The sequence below is a fragment of the Rattus norvegicus genome, chromosome 10, assembly GCF_036323735.1.
Source record: "Rattus norvegicus strain BN/NHsdMcwi chromosome 10, GRCr8, whole genome shotgun sequence".
NCBI lineage: Eukaryota > Metazoa > Chordata > Mammalia > Rodentia > Muridae > Rattus > Rattus norvegicus.
The window spans coordinates 13,231,755-13,247,757 of NC_086028.1; the positions used below are offsets into that span (position 1 = coordinate 13,231,755).

The 16,003-nt window shown below is 52.9% G+C and overlaps 1 protein-coding gene across 1 annotated transcript in view; it reads right to left on the bottom strand.

The window, feature by feature from the left end:
• Grep1 (glycine rich extracellular protein 1) overlaps positions 1 to 16,003 on the bottom strand; it is a 21,446-nt gene continuing 5,443 nt past the window's right edge. The window contains exons 2-41 of the mRNA XM_063270082.1: positions 14,160 to 14,192; positions 13,345 to 13,374; positions 12,526 to 12,555; positions 12,397 to 12,429; positions 11,940 to 11,972; positions 11,804 to 11,851; positions 11,064 to 11,093; positions 10,942 to 10,974; positions 10,795 to 10,854; positions 10,051 to 10,083; positions 9,901 to 9,936; positions 8,940 to 8,969; positions 8,788 to 8,820; positions 8,643 to 8,702; positions 8,532 to 8,564; positions 7,604 to 7,633; positions 7,465 to 7,515; positions 7,263 to 7,292; positions 7,141 to 7,173; positions 6,994 to 7,053; positions 6,559 to 6,588; positions 5,165 to 5,200; positions 5,016 to 5,048; positions 4,727 to 4,756; positions 4,616 to 4,648; positions 4,491 to 4,526; positions 4,025 to 4,078; positions 3,644 to 3,676; positions 3,513 to 3,548; positions 3,037 to 3,168; positions 2,848 to 2,892; positions 2,464 to 2,505; positions 2,316 to 2,348; positions 1,302 to 1,361; positions 1,180 to 1,209; positions 1,029 to 1,088; positions 746 to 823; positions 469 to 513; positions 319 to 372; positions 1 to 179 (exon numbers count right to left, since the gene is read on the bottom strand). Coding sequence (XP_063126152.1) covers positions 154 to 179; positions 319 to 372; positions 469 to 513; positions 746 to 823; positions 1,029 to 1,088; positions 1,180 to 1,209; positions 1,302 to 1,361; positions 2,316 to 2,348; positions 2,464 to 2,505; positions 2,848 to 2,892; positions 3,037 to 3,168; positions 3,513 to 3,548; positions 3,644 to 3,676; positions 4,025 to 4,078; positions 4,491 to 4,526; positions 4,616 to 4,648; positions 4,727 to 4,756; positions 5,016 to 5,048; positions 5,165 to 5,200; positions 6,559 to 6,588; positions 6,994 to 7,053; positions 7,141 to 7,173; positions 7,263 to 7,292; positions 7,465 to 7,515; positions 7,604 to 7,633; positions 8,532 to 8,564; positions 8,643 to 8,702; positions 8,788 to 8,820; positions 8,940 to 8,969; positions 9,901 to 9,936; positions 10,051 to 10,083; positions 10,795 to 10,854; positions 10,942 to 10,974; positions 11,064 to 11,093; positions 11,804 to 11,851; positions 11,940 to 11,972; positions 12,397 to 12,415 — 1,578 coding nt within the window. The 5' untranslated portion in view covers positions 12,416 to 12,429; positions 12,526 to 12,555; positions 13,345 to 13,374; positions 14,160 to 14,192 and the 3' untranslated portion in view covers positions 1 to 153. The remainder of the gene's footprint in view (positions 180 to 318; positions 373 to 468; positions 514 to 745; positions 824 to 1,028; positions 1,089 to 1,179; positions 1,210 to 1,301; positions 1,362 to 2,315; positions 2,349 to 2,463; positions 2,506 to 2,847; positions 2,893 to 3,036; positions 3,169 to 3,512; positions 3,549 to 3,643; positions 3,677 to 4,024; positions 4,079 to 4,490; positions 4,527 to 4,615; positions 4,649 to 4,726; positions 4,757 to 5,015; positions 5,049 to 5,164; positions 5,201 to 6,558; positions 6,589 to 6,993; positions 7,054 to 7,140; positions 7,174 to 7,262; positions 7,293 to 7,464; positions 7,516 to 7,603; positions 7,634 to 8,531; positions 8,565 to 8,642; positions 8,703 to 8,787; positions 8,821 to 8,939; positions 8,970 to 9,900; positions 9,937 to 10,050; positions 10,084 to 10,794; positions 10,855 to 10,941; positions 10,975 to 11,063; positions 11,094 to 11,803; positions 11,852 to 11,939; positions 11,973 to 12,396; positions 12,430 to 12,525; positions 12,556 to 13,344; positions 13,375 to 14,159; positions 14,193 to 16,003) is intronic.

The following is a 16,003-nucleotide window of genomic DNA, read 5'->3' on the forward strand; positions in this document are numbered from 1 at the left end:
AACGGGGAACCATATAGCTTTTATTAATACTTCAGCCCAGAGGAGACAGGGACAGGGCAGTGGCCTAGGCAAGTGTTGAGAAGATCCTCCTGCTGTGCTTCTCCAGCCAGGCTGTAATGCAGAGACCCTCAGGGTAGGCAGGGAAGCTTCCATTCAGCATTCCCCAGAGGGGCAGTGTCCTGGGGAGAGGCAGAACAGGGTGGGGCACCGGTGATGTCTAGGGTCGATACTCAGCACTCTAAGGCCTTGGAGCCTGCTATCCCTGCCAAGGTCTGGGACACCTGGGAGGAGCTTATGAGCCACCAAGACTCCTCTTACCTCTGTAACCATTTCCCAATGGGCTCTTGGTATATGTCTTCAGTTCAGGATCCCCTACAACATGGTCCACGAAACAGGGATATGTGTGACACCAGGGACGTCTGCCTTCCCAGCTCCTTCATCCCAGGCTCATAAAGATGCTCAACTCACCCAAATGCTCCAGACGCAGCTCTGGCCTCAGCTGCCCATAGGGCCCTGGAAGGGAGGGGTTACGGTTGATTAACCTCATATCCTCCAACTTCTTCTTTTCCTTCAAACTTCAGTGCAGAGTTCAGGCTGGGCTCAGGGCCTCCACTTAGCCTTATGGTACCCTCATGCCATTCCCTTAGCTATGGGTATGTGCTCCTCCCCATCCCCCAGCGCTGTGTGTTAGGCCTGGACTCAGGGCCCACCTGCCTACCCACCCTTGTTCACATACCCCACTTACCTGTCTGGATCCCAAGGCCTGCATATCCATATTCTGGCTTCACTCCAGCCCCCCAGGGCTGGAAGGCCCCAGCCTGACCTGCAAGAGGAGAACTAGTGTAGGTACACCATCCCCCCAGAACTGGGTGCTCAGGAAGCCCCAGTCCTCGGACTTTGGAACCCTCTTGACCTCCCTTGCTGGGTGGTGGTTGTTGTTATTGTTGTCGTTATCACCATCATCATCACCACCACCACCACCATCATCATCATCATCATCATCATCATCATCATCATCAATATTTTACCATGTCTCTCAAGGGTTGGAACTGTCGCTTTAGGGTAGAGAAGAGTCTCCTCCCTGAGTCCTGCAAAGGATCAACTCGTTATTCCTATCCGACTGTTTGATTACGACCCATCCTCTTCCTCATCGTTTCTGGTACCCTGAGCCCAACTCACCATTACTAAAGCCGTTGGCTGTGGGGAACCCTGGAGGATGAAAGAGAAGGTTTAGAGGGGGCAGTGCTGACGACCTTCCTGTCCGCCATCTCAGTCCCCAGTCCCGTCCCCTCCCCAAGCACCTGACTGCAGAATCTCTGGCAAAATTCCAGCTTCCAGAGCTGCATTTCCATAATGGAAACCTGCACGAGAGAGAGTGAAGCAGGGAGGGCCAGAGCAGGGCAGCCCAGTAGCCAGCTCTCAAGCAAGGCAATACAGAAAGATCAGCTCAGCTTGCAGAGGCAGAGCGCCCCTTGGTGGTGTAGGCGTGTAACACTTGGGAGGCTGATGCTGATGGGTAAAGCCCAGGTGTGCAAGCCTGAGTGTGATTTCTAGAAGCCACACAAAGGTGGAGAGAGATGACCCCATAAAGTTATCCTCCGAGCCCCATATGTATGTCAAGGTACGTTCACCACTCATAACAATACATTTTTGAAAAGAGTGAAAAGGCCTGGTGTGGTAGTACACGCCTTCAATCCCAGCACTCAGGAGGCAGAGGCAGGCAGACCTCTATAGGTTCCAAGCCAGCCTGAGATCCAGAGTGAGATCCAAGACACCAGGGCTATGTAGAGAGAACCTGTCTCAAAAGACCAAAAACAAAACCTGGTGGTGGTGGTGGTGGTGGTGGTGATGATGATGATATAAAAAAAAGTTTTTTTAAAAAAAGGCTGGGATAGTGTTGGCTACATTCACCCTGACCACTCTTGTATTCCCAAGTTCAACTTTCCCACTGTCACCTCCAGGAAGCCCTCCCCGACTTTCCTTCTCAGCAACTTTTAGAGCTGCTTTCTTCCCAGTTTCCTTCACGTCAGGCAGGGTCACCACTGGCCCTGGCCACTATCGTGGAGGCCTGGGTGTTGGGTGAATAAGGAACAGAACAGTGGTGGCACATGCCTGTAGCCCCAGTGCTCTGCAGCAGAGGGGCAGAGGCAGGCAGAGCTCTACGAATTTCAGGCCAGCCTAGGTAGTGAGATTCTGTCCAGACAAACACAAAAGGACGACAAAGACAGAAGGGGCCGGAATAAATAGAGAGGGTCAGAGGGTCTGCCCTTAAGATAGACTTGCTTGAGCCCAGATGGCCATTTTGGAGGGCTCACCAACTTTCTGCAGCTTGAGGCCACCATGGAAGCCTGAGGGGAGAGAAGACGGTGGGTCAGATGTGACTCTGGCCTTTCCCTCCCCACTTTTGGGAGGTGGAATGAAGAGAAAGAGATATAGGGGAGGGGGAGGAAACAGCCTTCTCACCCAGTTGTGCTCCAGCTCCATAGCCATCGGAGGGCTGGTAACCTGTGGAAGAGTAGAGGTCAGAGATGGAGGGCAGAGACCGTGTGATCTCCTTAGGGGCCACATTTCACCTACGGAACCTTGAGGAACAGGCAGGGACTGGCCCCGTTTGCATGGAATAGAAACTCAGGAAGACCTTAGCAACAAGAGACTTCGAGGGTAGACTGTAGGAGGGCCTTCCTGGCTTTAGGGTCCCTGAGGCAGCTTGAGAACAGGGTGGGGTTCGGTCCCCAGCTCCGAAAAAAAAAAAAAAAAGAGAGAGAACAGGGTGGTGGATGCCCAGATACCCAGAGACAGGCAGAGAGGACTTGTCCCTCTGAGATTCAGGACTTGGGACATCCATACCTGCTTTCTGAGGCTTCGGTCCCCACTGAATGGCCGGGGTTGGTGCTACAACGAGGAACACAGAAATGAGCCCAACACAGTGCCTCTCTGAGCTTCAGTTCAGCTATGACACCAGAATATGTAGGCAGGCCCAGTCCCTCCCAGAGCCACATGCCTGCTGGTACCGCCTACCCCAAGCTCCACACTGACCTGGGAATTTACCATTCTGCACTGGTGGTGGGAGCTGAGATTTCAAGCCCCAGCCACCTCCTTTATCTGAAGGGACTGTCGTGGGGGGCCCGGGGAGGAATTGTGGTGGAGCAATGCCACCATTGCAGGAACCTAGATTAGAGAGAGACAGAGAGAGAGAGAGAGAGAGAGAGAGAGAGAGAGAGAGAGAGAGAGAGAGAGAGAGAGAAGGAAACTGGTTGCAGGTAGCTGCTTGCCCTGTGCCTCTCAGGACACCTGGACCAGGACAAGCCTTGGTTTGCAGTGGCTCCGAGGACATTCCCACCATTCTCAGGAGACATCTACTAGGTGAGAGACAGCCCAGCTTCAGTGGTCCACACTGCTCAGGGGGATAAGGGAGCTCACATAGGCAAAAGGGTCTTACTGTCAGCCACCCAACACCTCTACCTCCTGGCCATGCCATCTCACCCCTCTCTCAACTTGGCTGGAGCACTCACCTGGCTGGGCTGCCACTCCATTTCCAAGGTTGTATCCTAGAGAAGAAAGAGGGTAAGGGAGGGGCAGGATGAGGTGGATCTGCAGGGAGGGGCAGGGACAGGAGGCAGAGGTGCAGGGGTCTCTCACTTGCCTGCCTTTGGAAGTTTCATACTCACTCCCAGGCCTGGGGGAGACAGAAAGAATTGGTCAAAAATACACACACACACACACACACACACACACATACACACATACACACACACACACACACACACACACACACACACACACACTCCCCAGCACTCACCTAGTGGGATTCCCAATCTGTACCCTGGGAGGAAGGAAGACTATGAGGACGGGGTGGACATTAGGGGTGGGAATACCAAGGGAGGCAGGAAGAGAGACAGAAAGGGTTTCACTTGGCTTCAGAAGTTTCCCAGCCTCTCCCAGTCCTTAGATGTGCAGGGGACAGGGAACCCCACCTTGCCCCTGCCCCTTCCCAATTGTACATGAGGTGGCTTGTTCCCCTTACCTGGCCGTAGCCCCTGGCCTTGGAAGGTTCTAGGCCCCAGCCCATTTCTGTACCCTATGGGGAAAAGTGGGGTTACCCCTCCTCTAAAGACCTTTCTTCCCATCTCTATCTACCCTCTAGCCTACTGCACCTCCGCTCTGCTTCCTGCTCCGTAGCTGACAGGAACTGCAATGTCTATTTGGCAGAAAGAGTCTGCTTCTGGTTTTGCAGAAGCCATGGGGTCCCTCACATAGGGCCTAGAGTGAGTATCCATCTGTTTCCTTTTCTCCACCTTCCCAGCCACCACCCCACCCCCAGCCCCTAGTACCAGTTTATTACCGTTCTGAACTGGGTGGAGCTAAAGTTAGGGAGGAAGGGACTTTAGACTCCTTAAAGACTCAAGCCAGAAACTGGAGACTTTTTTGGACTTGCCCCTGCTGACCTGAAAGGGGACAGTGTCAGAGGAGCCAGACACAAGCTCCCTTACCCAGCTGGACTCCAAGGCCATGGCCATTCCAAGATCCTGGGAATACAGATGGAGGGGACATTAAAAAGGTGACAAGAGGGTAGGGCTTGTGGCCAGGCAGAAACACAGGCTAGAGCTGGGCTCACCTGGTTTCTGAGTCTTCAAGTCCGTTCCATAACCTGGAAGAAATACAGGGTACAGGTGAGAGCTGCTACATTCCCTGCCTCTCAGCCTCATAAGCCTGACCCTGCTCCTACCTTGTCGGTAGCCATTTTGAGCAGCAGGGGCTGTGAGAATATAGGGAAATGACATCAGTGGACCACAGAAGCCGAGGCCAGAGCGAGGGGTCCCTTAGCGTCCCTTACCTCCTTCCCCAGCTCCAGGATCCCCACCAGTTCTACCGATTTATATACTCCCTTCCGCTTTTCCACTTAGGAACTAAGGTTGACTTCTCCTTGGAGTCAAGCACAGAAAAACCACTCCCACCATGAGCTTAAGGACCAAGGACGGTGACAGAGACAGATAGAAAGGACAGGTTCTCCTCACCTGTCTTCCGAAGCTTCCCACCTACTCCTACATCTGTCAAGAAACACTTGTGTCAGAAAATCCCCTCAACCCCCTGTCCTCCTGATACCTGCCCTAGCCCTTCTCTCCCTCTGCCTGGTTTCCCAACACTCGTGCCCAGAAGACCACACCTGGCAGGGCGTCCAGTCCATTTTTGTTCCCATATCCTGGCGAGAAAAGGGAGTGGGGTGAAATGGGGCCCTCAGGAGGAGGTAATCTCCAAGACAGGCAGGGGAATGAGAAGACTTTCCCCTCCCCTGGACTCCTAGGTGTCCAGCTTGGGGGCTTCATACTCCTTCCAGGTCTATGAAGGAAGACCGAATCCGAGCCTCAGGATAGACCACCTATCTGTTCACCACTCAATCAGGCCTGCGTGGTCCCAGCTCCAGACCTCCAAGAGGCCTGTCTTTGCCTAAGGCCTTCACCAGGTCTTCACCTGGCTGAGATCCTGTTCTAGGAAAGGCCCCAGCGCATTTCCAGAGAGATGGGAGTGGAGGTGTGTGTGGATTCAAGAGTGCTTGGTCAGGGCACTCTGTTGGTTGGTTTTTCTCAACTCGACACAAGCCTAGAGTTTCTGGGAAGAGGGCCTCTGAACTGAGAAAATGCCTGCATCAAATTAGCCTGCCTGTGGGGCACTTTCTTGATTGCTGACTGATGTGGAAGGGTTCAGCTCACTGTGCACAGTGCTGTGGTCCTGTGTACAAGAAAGCAGGCTGAGGAAGCCAGGAGGAGCAAGCCAATAAACAGCACACCTTCAAGGGCTCTGCTCCAGTGCCTGCCTCTTTCCTGCCCTGTCTTCCCTTTATGAAAGACTGGGATCAGGACATTGAAGGCTAAATAGAGCCTTCCCTCCCTACGTTGCTTGGTGCTACTTTTATCATGGTGTTTTTTTGTTTTTGTTTTTGTTTTTTTGTTTTTTTTTGTTGTTGTTGTTTTTTCTATTCTTTTTTTCAGAGCTGGGGATCGAACCCAGGGCCTTGTGCTTGCTAGGCAAGCGCTCTACCACTGAGCTAAATCCCCAACCCCCGTTTTGTTTTTGTTTTTGTTTTTGTTTTAAGATTTATTTTATTTATATGAACACACTGTAACTGTCTTCAGACACACCAGAAGAGGGATGGTTGTGAGCCACCATGTGGTTGCTGGGGATTGAACTCAGGACCTCTGGAAGAGCAGTCAGTGCTCTAAACCACTGAGCCATCTCTACAGCCCTGTCATGGTGTTTTACCACAGTAATAGAAACCCAAACTAAGGCAGGGACAGACTCAAAGTAGACAAGGCCCACCTGGCTTCTGGGGTTTCCTGCCCTCTCTGAAACCTGTAGGAGACATGCACAGCTGGTGAGCCCCCCCCCCATACACATATAAAAGACTCCCAGTCGGGGTTGGGGATTTAGCTCAGTGGTAGAGCGCTTGCTTAGCAAGTGCAAGGCCCTGGGTTCGGTCCCCAGCTCCGAAAAAAAAAAAAAGAAAAGGGAAAAAAAAAAAAGAAAAAAAGACTCCCAGTCCCCCGGAGTCCCTGCCCCTACCTGCTCCAATTCCATTCTGGGCTACCAGGCCTGTGTGAAGGAGAAAATAGGATTTGGGGTTCAGCAGAGGAGAAGGGGAAGGTTTCCTCTCCCGAACAAAACTAGGAACCTAGAATCCTGGCTCTCGGCAACCCCCTAAATCTTCCCTTCTGTGGCCTGGAAGGGGAGCACAGGACACCCCAGATTGGGTCCCTCGGGTTCCTATCTCACCAGGCTGGGTTCCCAGTCCAGCCCCATTCCCAAACCCCAGGGAACATCAAGGAGCCAGCACTAAACTTGGGAGGAGACAGAGTCACTGGCAGGAGTGACTCTCACCTGCCTTCCGAGGCTTTGCTTGCAAGAGAGAGAAGTGGGGAGCAGTGAGGACTCAAGAAAGCCTCCCTCAGAACCCTAGCGCCCTGGCTCTGACCTCTCCCAGTTCCCTGGGTCCCTCACCTGGCTGGGCTCCAACTCCTGGGAGGGCCTCAGCTCCTATTCCGTTCCCATTGCTGAACCCTGGGAGACAGCAGAAAGGCGTAAGGGAGTCCAGGCTATGTGGGGTGAGTGGGCTGTCCACGGACACTGGCACAGGGCAGACCTCACCTGGCTTCGGAGGTTTCATGCCCTCACTGGTACCTGAGAAAGACATAGGGAGCAGATGAGGAACTGAGACCTCCCCAGAGCCCCAGCCTAAACACCCCAACCCCTTTCACTCCTTCCTTTACCTGGTCCATGGCCATTCTGAGCTGGGGGACCTATGGGAAAGAGAAGGATGAACAAAGGACAAAGTCCCCACTTTAAGGCCAGGTGAAAATCTAGGGCACCTGAGGACTTCCCTAATCCTCCTCCTCCCTGACTGGCCTTGCCCCTCAAAGCCCAGGAGGGAAAAGCAAGTTATAGGCATGGGGAATACACCCCAGAGCCCACCTCCATCACCTGGCTGGGCTCCCAGGCCAAATCCACTCCTGTTCCCGAATCCTGGGGGCACAGAAGGGTGTGACTGAGGGGAGGGAAGCTAGGGGCTCCAGGAGAGATAGACAGAGAAACAGGTCAGAACAGGGTTTACCAGATTTCTGGGACTTCACAGCTTCGTAGCCTGGAAGAAAAACAGATCAAGGTGAAGGACCTACATTCCTATTTTGGGACCTCCCGAGGAACCCGGCCCTGCTCCTGCCTGGTTGGTAGTTATTCTGAGGCACAGGGCCTAGTAGGGGGAAAGAAAGAGACTCTGAATGTCAGGCTCCTCTCTGCCCAATCCTGGAGCTCTGTCGCAAGCCACCCACAGACAGCTGTCACACGTGTGCTGGCACCTTGTACCTTTCTTGTTTTCCTTGCTCCATCCTGGAGCATCGAGGCCTAGCACCTTCTCTATGCCCTAGTGGCCTCTGGGTAGTCAGACCCTCACTGCATATGGCAGCCATGCCTGAGCTTCTGTTTCCCCTAGGTCTGGGTTTTGGCAGTCCCTCACTTTCTGTCCCTCTTCTGTCCTCTGCTGCTTCTCGGTCTCTTCCTGGCTTTTCCTGGGTCCCTTTCTTCTGTTCATGCTCTAGAAGGTGATGGTTCTGTCGTCTGTGGTAATGGGCCTTTTAACCTTCTTCTTAGGTCTTGCCTCTCTAAAGCTCTGGAGGCCATATCCACTTGCCTGGGTCCTTCTTTGGGTATCACATTCAGTCAAAAAAAAAAAAACTCTCCCTCCTCTTCTTCCTCTTCCTCTTCCTCCTCTTCCTCCTCCTCCCCCTCCTCCTCTCTTCCATCAATACTCTCTCCTGCCTTGTTGTTCCCTCAGCTGTTTCTTGAGCCCACAGCATCTTTCTGTGGACTTCTCTGCAGTGTTCCTCAAGTTTTCACCAATTTTTAGTGGACCACAGCCTACTTCCTAGCTTCTACTTCTGTTCTAGAATGCTTGGCTCTTGTGATCTAGCCTCAGTACCATGCTGCAGGCGTGGTTTGTTGACGGAGTGTTGGCTGTGTGGGGTTAAGCCAGTGGGTCTCACCTGGCTTCTGGGGTCTCAGTCCTCCTCCAAGGTCTGGGGAAAAAGAGAGACTTTTAGGCCTCCACATTAGCACTCCCATCCAGGGGTGCTTGGAACATCACCGGGCTTCACCTGGTTGGGCTCCAGTTCCCGGGATGGTCCCAACTCCCTGCTCATTTCCGTTTCCAAGTCCTGGGGAGACAGTGAAAAGGAATGAGATTGGAGTCTGGGAGGAGTGCAGCTGTATATGAACGAGAGTGGGTGCAGTAAGTGTCACCTGGCTTCTGGGCTTTTCCAACCCCTCCAAAGCCTGGAAGAGAGAGATGTAGAGGTGGGTGCCCCCCTCTCTGAGGCAGCTCCCTTCCAGAAACTTAGCCAAGGACACCATGCATCTAACCCTCTCCCTGCTCCCCCACCCCCACCCCTTACCTGCTCCAAAGCCGTTCTGAACTGCAGGACCTGATTAGGAGAAGAGAGAGTTGACACAGGAACTGTGTGGATGCACCTTTTTTTTTTTAAAGATTTATTTATTTATTTTATGTACAGCATTCTGCCTGCATATGTGACTGCAGGCCAGAAAAGGGCACCAGATCTCATTACAGATGGTTGTGAGCCACCATGTGGTTGCTAGGAATTGAACTCATGACCTCTGGAAGAGCAGTCAGTGCTCTTAACCACTGAGCCATCTCTCCAGCCCAGTGGATGCACCTTAAGGTGTGTGAAGCCACAGCTCAGCTTGCTCTCGGCTTGGTCTGCCTTGCCCGTGGACCTGTTCTTCTGCTTTAAATCCCTTCCCAGTTGGATGTTCGTTCGTTCGTTCGTTTGTTTGTTTTTGAGACAGGGTCTCACTGTATGTAGCCCCCTAACTGGTCTGGAACTCTCTCTCTCTAGAATAGGCTGTCCTTGAACCCACAGACACATGTCTGTTTCTTCCGTGTGCTGGGGTTAAACCTTTGTTTTGTTTTCAGGACAATGTTTCTTGTAGCTGAGGGCCTCTAACTCATATCAGCCTAGGGCGAAGAGGGTCTCTACCTCCCAAGTGCTAGGTTTACAGACTTGTACCACCAAGCTCGTCCTCGTTACTCAGACTAGCCTGGGATTCGCCATGGCTCCCTGGGACTCTTGATTCTCCTGCCCTGCCCCCCCCCCCCCATGGAGATTCCAGGTGTAAGCCAACATGCCCTGTAGGAGCTTTGGCTCTTGACCTATAAAGTGAGCCCCTCAGCCTGTGTATGAGTTGAACGTGGGCTCCATGGTGTCCATAGGACTCGACCTCAGGCCTGGCTGAGGGATGAACTTGGAAGAGAGTGGTCAAGTGAGTGAGCTCCTAGAAACGCCGGCTCCAGGTCCCCAGGCAGGGCCTCAGACATGCCACCATCACCGTGCTTACCTGGCTGTGCCCCCAAGGTGTTTCCATTGCCAAATCCTAAGGAGAAAAGTGGGTGTGAGCAAAGGGTTTGAGGAGGGCTTGGGAGTAGAAGGTCTCAGGTGGGTGGGGACACAGCCAAGAGGACAATGGGACAAACAGGGGCCTGCTCACCTGCCTTCTGAGGCTTCGCACCAGCTCCCAAGCCTGGGGAAAGACCCAGGGAAACTGAGCCCTGTGCAGACCGTAACTACTCCTATTGTCCAAGAAATCCATTTTCTTGTTTCTTTTTCTTTTCAGTACTAGAGGTTAAATTTGAGGCTCTATGCACACCAGGGAAATGCCCTTCCCACTAAACTATATCCCATAACTTTATTTATTTTAATCTATTTTAAAGTTCTTTGACGATTTTATCCATGTATTTAATAGATTTGGTTATTTTCTTACACACGCACGCACACACACACACACACACACACACACACACACACACCTTTACCTTTTTGTTCTCTTTCCACTATTTTGGGACAGAGTTTTTCAGGGTAGCCTTGGCTATCCTGAAACTACAGCCTGGCTGTAGACCAAGCTGGCCTTGGACTCAGAGATCTGCCTGCCTCTGCCTCTCAAGGGCTGGGATTAAAGGTGTATACCGCCAATTTATTTTTATGTGTTTATTTACTGAGAAAGTCTCACTATGCAGTCCTACCTTGCATGAAACTCTCTCTACATACATATATTAGACTGACCCAGAACTCACAGAGATCCACCTGCCTCTGCCTCCTACGTGCTGGTATTAAAGACGTGTGCCACACCAGGAACCAAGAGTCAGCTTTTGCTCTCTCAATCCATGATTTCCTGATTTCCCTTCAATTATCCCTTACCCTCATCTCCAGAGCCCCAGTTCCCTGGTTCCCTCACCTGGCTGGGCTCCAACTCCTGGGAGGGCCTCAGCTCCTATTCCGTTCCCATTGCTGAACCCTGGGAGACAGCAGAAAGGCGTAAGGGAGTCCAGGCTATGTGGGGTGAGTGGGCTGCCCACGGACACTGGCACAGGGCAGACCTCACCTGGCTTCGGAGATTTCATGCTCTCGCTGGTACCTGAGAAAGACATAGGGAGCAGATGAGGAACTGAGACCTCCCCAGAACCCCAGCCTAAACACCCCAACCCCTTTCACTCCTTCCTTTACCTGGTCCATGGCCATTCTGAGTTGGGGGACCTGTGGGTAGAGAGAGGCAGAGGCTACAACCTGGCTGGTATGAGGCTAGACCACTCTTGTGGAATCCTACCCCAGACATTTGTGTCCGAAGCCCTCAGCAGTTCTCTTAGGGAGCTAAGAGATCAGCACAGGAAACCATCCCTAGACTGGGCACGACTTCTCAAGGCAGCCAGTGAAGGGACCTGTTCTTGGGGGCTAAAGCACAGACAGAGCTGGGACAAGGAGAGCTGGAACCTAGAGATGACAGAGCTGAGCTGGGAGATACAGCATCACAGGGAGGAAACAAACAACAAACAAACAAACAGACAAACAGAACTGGTGCAGAAGGCACCTGGTTTCTGAGGTTTCGTGCCCCCTCCTGGCCAGAGAGAGACATAACAAGATTGACATCCTGTCCTCTTCACACCCCTGCTCCCCCACAATCCCTGCTCAGTAACTCTCACCTGGCAAGCTTCCTGCCTTAGGGGATGCACTGATGCCCACGCCATTCCTGCCATTAAATCCTGGGGAGAAGGCCGCGGGGCACGGGTGGGCATATTTGAGGAACACAGGGAACCATGGGAAAGAGATGGAGATAAGACATGGGTAGGGAGGAACCTCAAGCCCCCATCTCTGAGAGTTTCTCTCCTTCCAGGCCTGGGCTGGTAAAAAGCCAAGCCCTGCCTTTGTCCAGAACCAGCGTCTTTCCTTTTGTACCCAGTGGTCCTTACCTGGCTGAGCTCCCACTCCTGGAAAGACTCTCAGCCCAAGTCCATATCCTAGGATGAGAGAGCCAGGAAGAAGAATAAAAGGGTGTGGGGGGGGGCACCAGGCTGAGAGAGGAACAGGCCTGGAGACAGCTCTCACCTGATTTCTGGGGCTTCACAGCCACTCCAAAGCCTGAGGAGAGAGGGGGCCGATGACTGAACCCCTGGGACCAAGCCTCCTCCTGGGCTCTCTGTTCTGTATCTATTGTGAACTAAGGTGGTGTCTGGGGCCCAGCTAAAGCAGTGGTGAGACAGGGTGTCCTGTTCTCCCCTTCCTACATCTGACGCCAGAGGCTGCCATGCCTCCTGTCTGCCTTCCCTAAGCCAGCAGGTCTATCTTCTTGAGGCTCAGGGGAATAACTTAGTGGCACCGTACCCCCAAACAGGAACACCCCCCATTTTCCTACGGAAAGTTCCTGCTTCTAGAGCAAGGCCATTACCAAGGTAGGGTTGTCAGGGAGGCACATTTTGGGGGGGGCAGAGGTGGGGAAGGTCTCAGGGATATACAGGGAGGCTGCAGAGGTGGGGAGAACAGGCAGCAGCTGAGGAGGGCTCACCTGGCTTTGGGGGTTCCATACCGCCTCCAACACCTGAGAAAGAGATGAAGGTCAACTGAAGGTCACAGGATTCCCTCTTCCTAAGGACAACCCTTGATTTCTTTCTCCCCATGGCAGCCCCACTTCTACCTGTTCCATAGCCATTTTGACTTAGAGAGCCTGTGAGGAGAGAAAGTGCAGAGTTGAGGAAGTGTGGGGTCCCAGCTGAAGTGGGGGTGTGGGAGCCTTGAAATTCTTCCCTGAGATTAAACTAGAAACAAAATATCTTAAATGTCTCCTCAACCACCAGTTTGCCTCAGAGACAAGAGAAGATCTCAGATGCTGACATCCTCCCACCATCTGATGCTCGCCTTGCTGGGGGGTTCCTGAGTCTCCTGGTTAGAGATGGGAGAGTGTGAGGAAGAGAGACAGAAAGGTGGAGAGCTAGGCTGGTAAAGCTCACCTGACTTTAGAGGTTTAGCATCTCCTCCAAAGACTGGGGGAGAAAGAAAGCATGTGAGTAGCTAGGGGTACCAGGCTGAGAGTCTCCTCAGAACTACCCATTACTTACATAGTCATTCTCATCAGTGGGTCGCCCCACTTTCTGGGACTATGCTTAGATCCAACCACGTGAAGAAGAATGGGTATCTACCCAGTACCCAGTGCCCATTTCTATATCCCTACCTTCCTCTGGGAGGAGGGGATGGAACAGTCTTACTCTGCAACCCAAGCCGGCCTGGAACTCACACTCTGTAGTCCAGGCTCACTCACTTGAGCTCTCAGACACCTTCCTGCCTCAAGTTTTGAGTTTGGGGTTTTACTGGTGTGAAGCACCACACCCAGCTTTCCACAAGTCTGAGATGTTTGATTGCCTGTATCCTCTTTCTCTGCTGCTGTCTTGACCTCCTTTGTTGGGGAGAGAGACCAGAGTGTCCTGGCCCTGGTTCCTGAGTTCTCCCTTCATCTCACCTGTTCCCAGGCCACCGGAGGGGCTGTATCCTGGAGGAGAAATGAGGGTTTAGTTTAGGGACACACAGCAGGGCAGGAGCCTCTGGCCCACTCTGCTTATACCTCTGAAGACTTAGTTCATACATAGCCATCTGGCCTGTTGAGTGGGGAGAATTGAGAAGGGAACCAGGATGCCGAATCTCTGCCTCAGTTTCCCCTCTGGCCACAGGAGGTATAAGGACAGAACCGGGGATAGTCTAGGATTGGGGGACTGAAGATTGTTTCCTGGCATGGATGGGGTGTCCAAGTTATACCCCTGGATATTTGAGGGTCAGAGCGCACTTCACTCTCCTATTCACTGTGTTAGGGCCCTCCCCCACCCCCATCCTCATCTATGGATGCTTCCTGTTCCCTCTTCTCCTCTTCATTCAGTCTCAGGGATCCCTCCTCCTACCTTAGAACTCCATAGGCCCCCTTCATGACGCTCGGTCCCAAAGTCTTGAAGCCTCTCAGCTCACTGGTCCCCCTCCCGTTCCACTCCAGCACTCTGCCCTTGGATGCTGCCAGAGCCTCCTTCCTCCCTGCTGTCCCAGCCCCCTCCAGGCCCCTCCTTCAGGGGCCCTGTGTTCTCAGGGTCAACCCCCCCAACTCTCCCAAGACGATGAGTTTCTGAGCTCCACATCCTCAAGAAGACATTGCTACTGCTGCCTGCTGGGAGGAGACTCCTCGCTCCCCTGGTCTTCATAACTGGAATCTCAGAGCTGAGGAATCTCTAAGGGAATATCTAGAAAGCTCCAAAGGTCCCTGGGGTCAAAAGTGTCCAGAGGGCCACTTACCTTTCCCCAGGTTGGGAGGGAGTCGGGGAAGTCCTAGGGAAGCAAAGGGTACTTATTATTCAGGGCTGTGATCTCAGAAACTGAAAGGAGATAAGACTCAAACCTACATCTGCCTCCAGTGCAATGCCCCCAAAATCTGAATTCTCTGCTTGCCCAGGCTCCCCTAACCCCAATGCCCACCCAACCCTGATCATGCTGGAGCTCAAACTTTTGGGAGAGGGCTTATGTACCCCGGTCTAGCCTCAGACTTGCTCTGTAGTCATATAGCCATGAGGTCAAAAATGATCGTGAACTTCTGGTTATATTGGAAACACTACCAACTGCATTCATTCCATCCCCACCCCCCCAGAAACTAGTCATCTAACTCATGTTCTAGTCAAATCTCAGCCCCAGTTACAGCCTGGACCCTCCTGAGAAGCCCACCCTCACCGCCTTGCAGGCTCTCAGAAGTCAGGCAGAGCAGGAAGAGGGCAATGGGAAAGACCCAGATGCCCATGATGTCCAGAGAGTGGGAAGGCTCAGCACCCTTTGGGCCTTTAAGCAGCCTTACCGGGATATTCCTCAGGTCCCCAGCTGTGAGGGGCAGAGACTCTGCTTGTAGACCCCAGGAGGCCAGTCGGGGGGGGGGCTCCCCCCTGGAGCAGAAAAGGCGCCTGATCTTCTGGGCCTCCCTATAATGTACCCCCTCATCCATCATTGGTGCTGACAGCTGGGATAGGCCTCCCTGGGGCTCCTCCACCCTGTCAGACTGGCACCAGACTGGAAGGGTTCAGATGTTCCCCCAGCAGCTGGAGAGGAGCAGGCTGGCACTCTAGGCTCAGCCTAAACACAGCTGTGGGAAAGGTGGGAGCAGGGCCAGAGATCTGAGCATAGCTGGTCCAGAGCCCTAGGAAAGTTAACTATGTTACTAGAAAGGCAAAGAGGAGATGCAACAGTGTATCAGAAGCTATCCAACCCTGAGATATGTGAACTCTTCACAAGAGACTTGCTCTTATCCTGGCTGATTTCCTCCATGGAACGCTAGAAACAGATCTTTCTGCCCCTAACTGAGGACTGGTTTACTAGAGGGGCACCCCAATCTCCAATCCTCATCCTGTGTTTCTCCTCATTCCCCATGGGGGGCAGTGGCACACAGGGACAAATTACTCAGTTTTCTGCTGTCTTCTCTTCTTTGTCCAAATTGACTTTAGGGGTAAACTCAGGATCTGTTGCTTAGGATGGATGGGGCAAGCTGTGTGGGTGCTTAAGGACTGGGAGCACCTTTCATTCTTGGGGCCTGGGCAGTTGAACATGGAGCTGGGCTTGCTTCAGGGGGCCTGGCAGATTGTGCTTAGGAGAGGCAAGCCTGGGATACACAACGATGGTGTCTGGCTAGGAAAGGTCCCCACTCATAGCAAAATGAATCTGTGGACCCCACTGAGCTGGCTAAGGACAGCATTGACTCAGAACCTGGACCTTGGACTCAAGTCCAGAAAGCCCCACATCCTGTCTGTCTGTTGGCTCTTCTCAAACTTCAGGCCCTCCTGGAGCTTCTGGCTGAGGAGGCCACTTTGCCAATGCTGGCTTCCAGACAGGGTGGAGGTCTGGAGAGCAGTAAGGACGAGACAGTGGGGACCTCTGAGCCCACCACACTTTGCAGCCAGCAGCCAGCAGACTTGTGCTCAGCACCCTTCACTCATAGGCAACCCCAGTACCAAGCTAGCTCTATAGATCACTCCATTCTTGGACCTCCTGAATTCAGGGCTATGCCCCACTGGAAATATCGCCCTACTCTGGACTACTACAGACACGCATTACATATGACCAGTCCCGTGGTGTCTCTCTGTCTTCTCCCAAAACTTCAC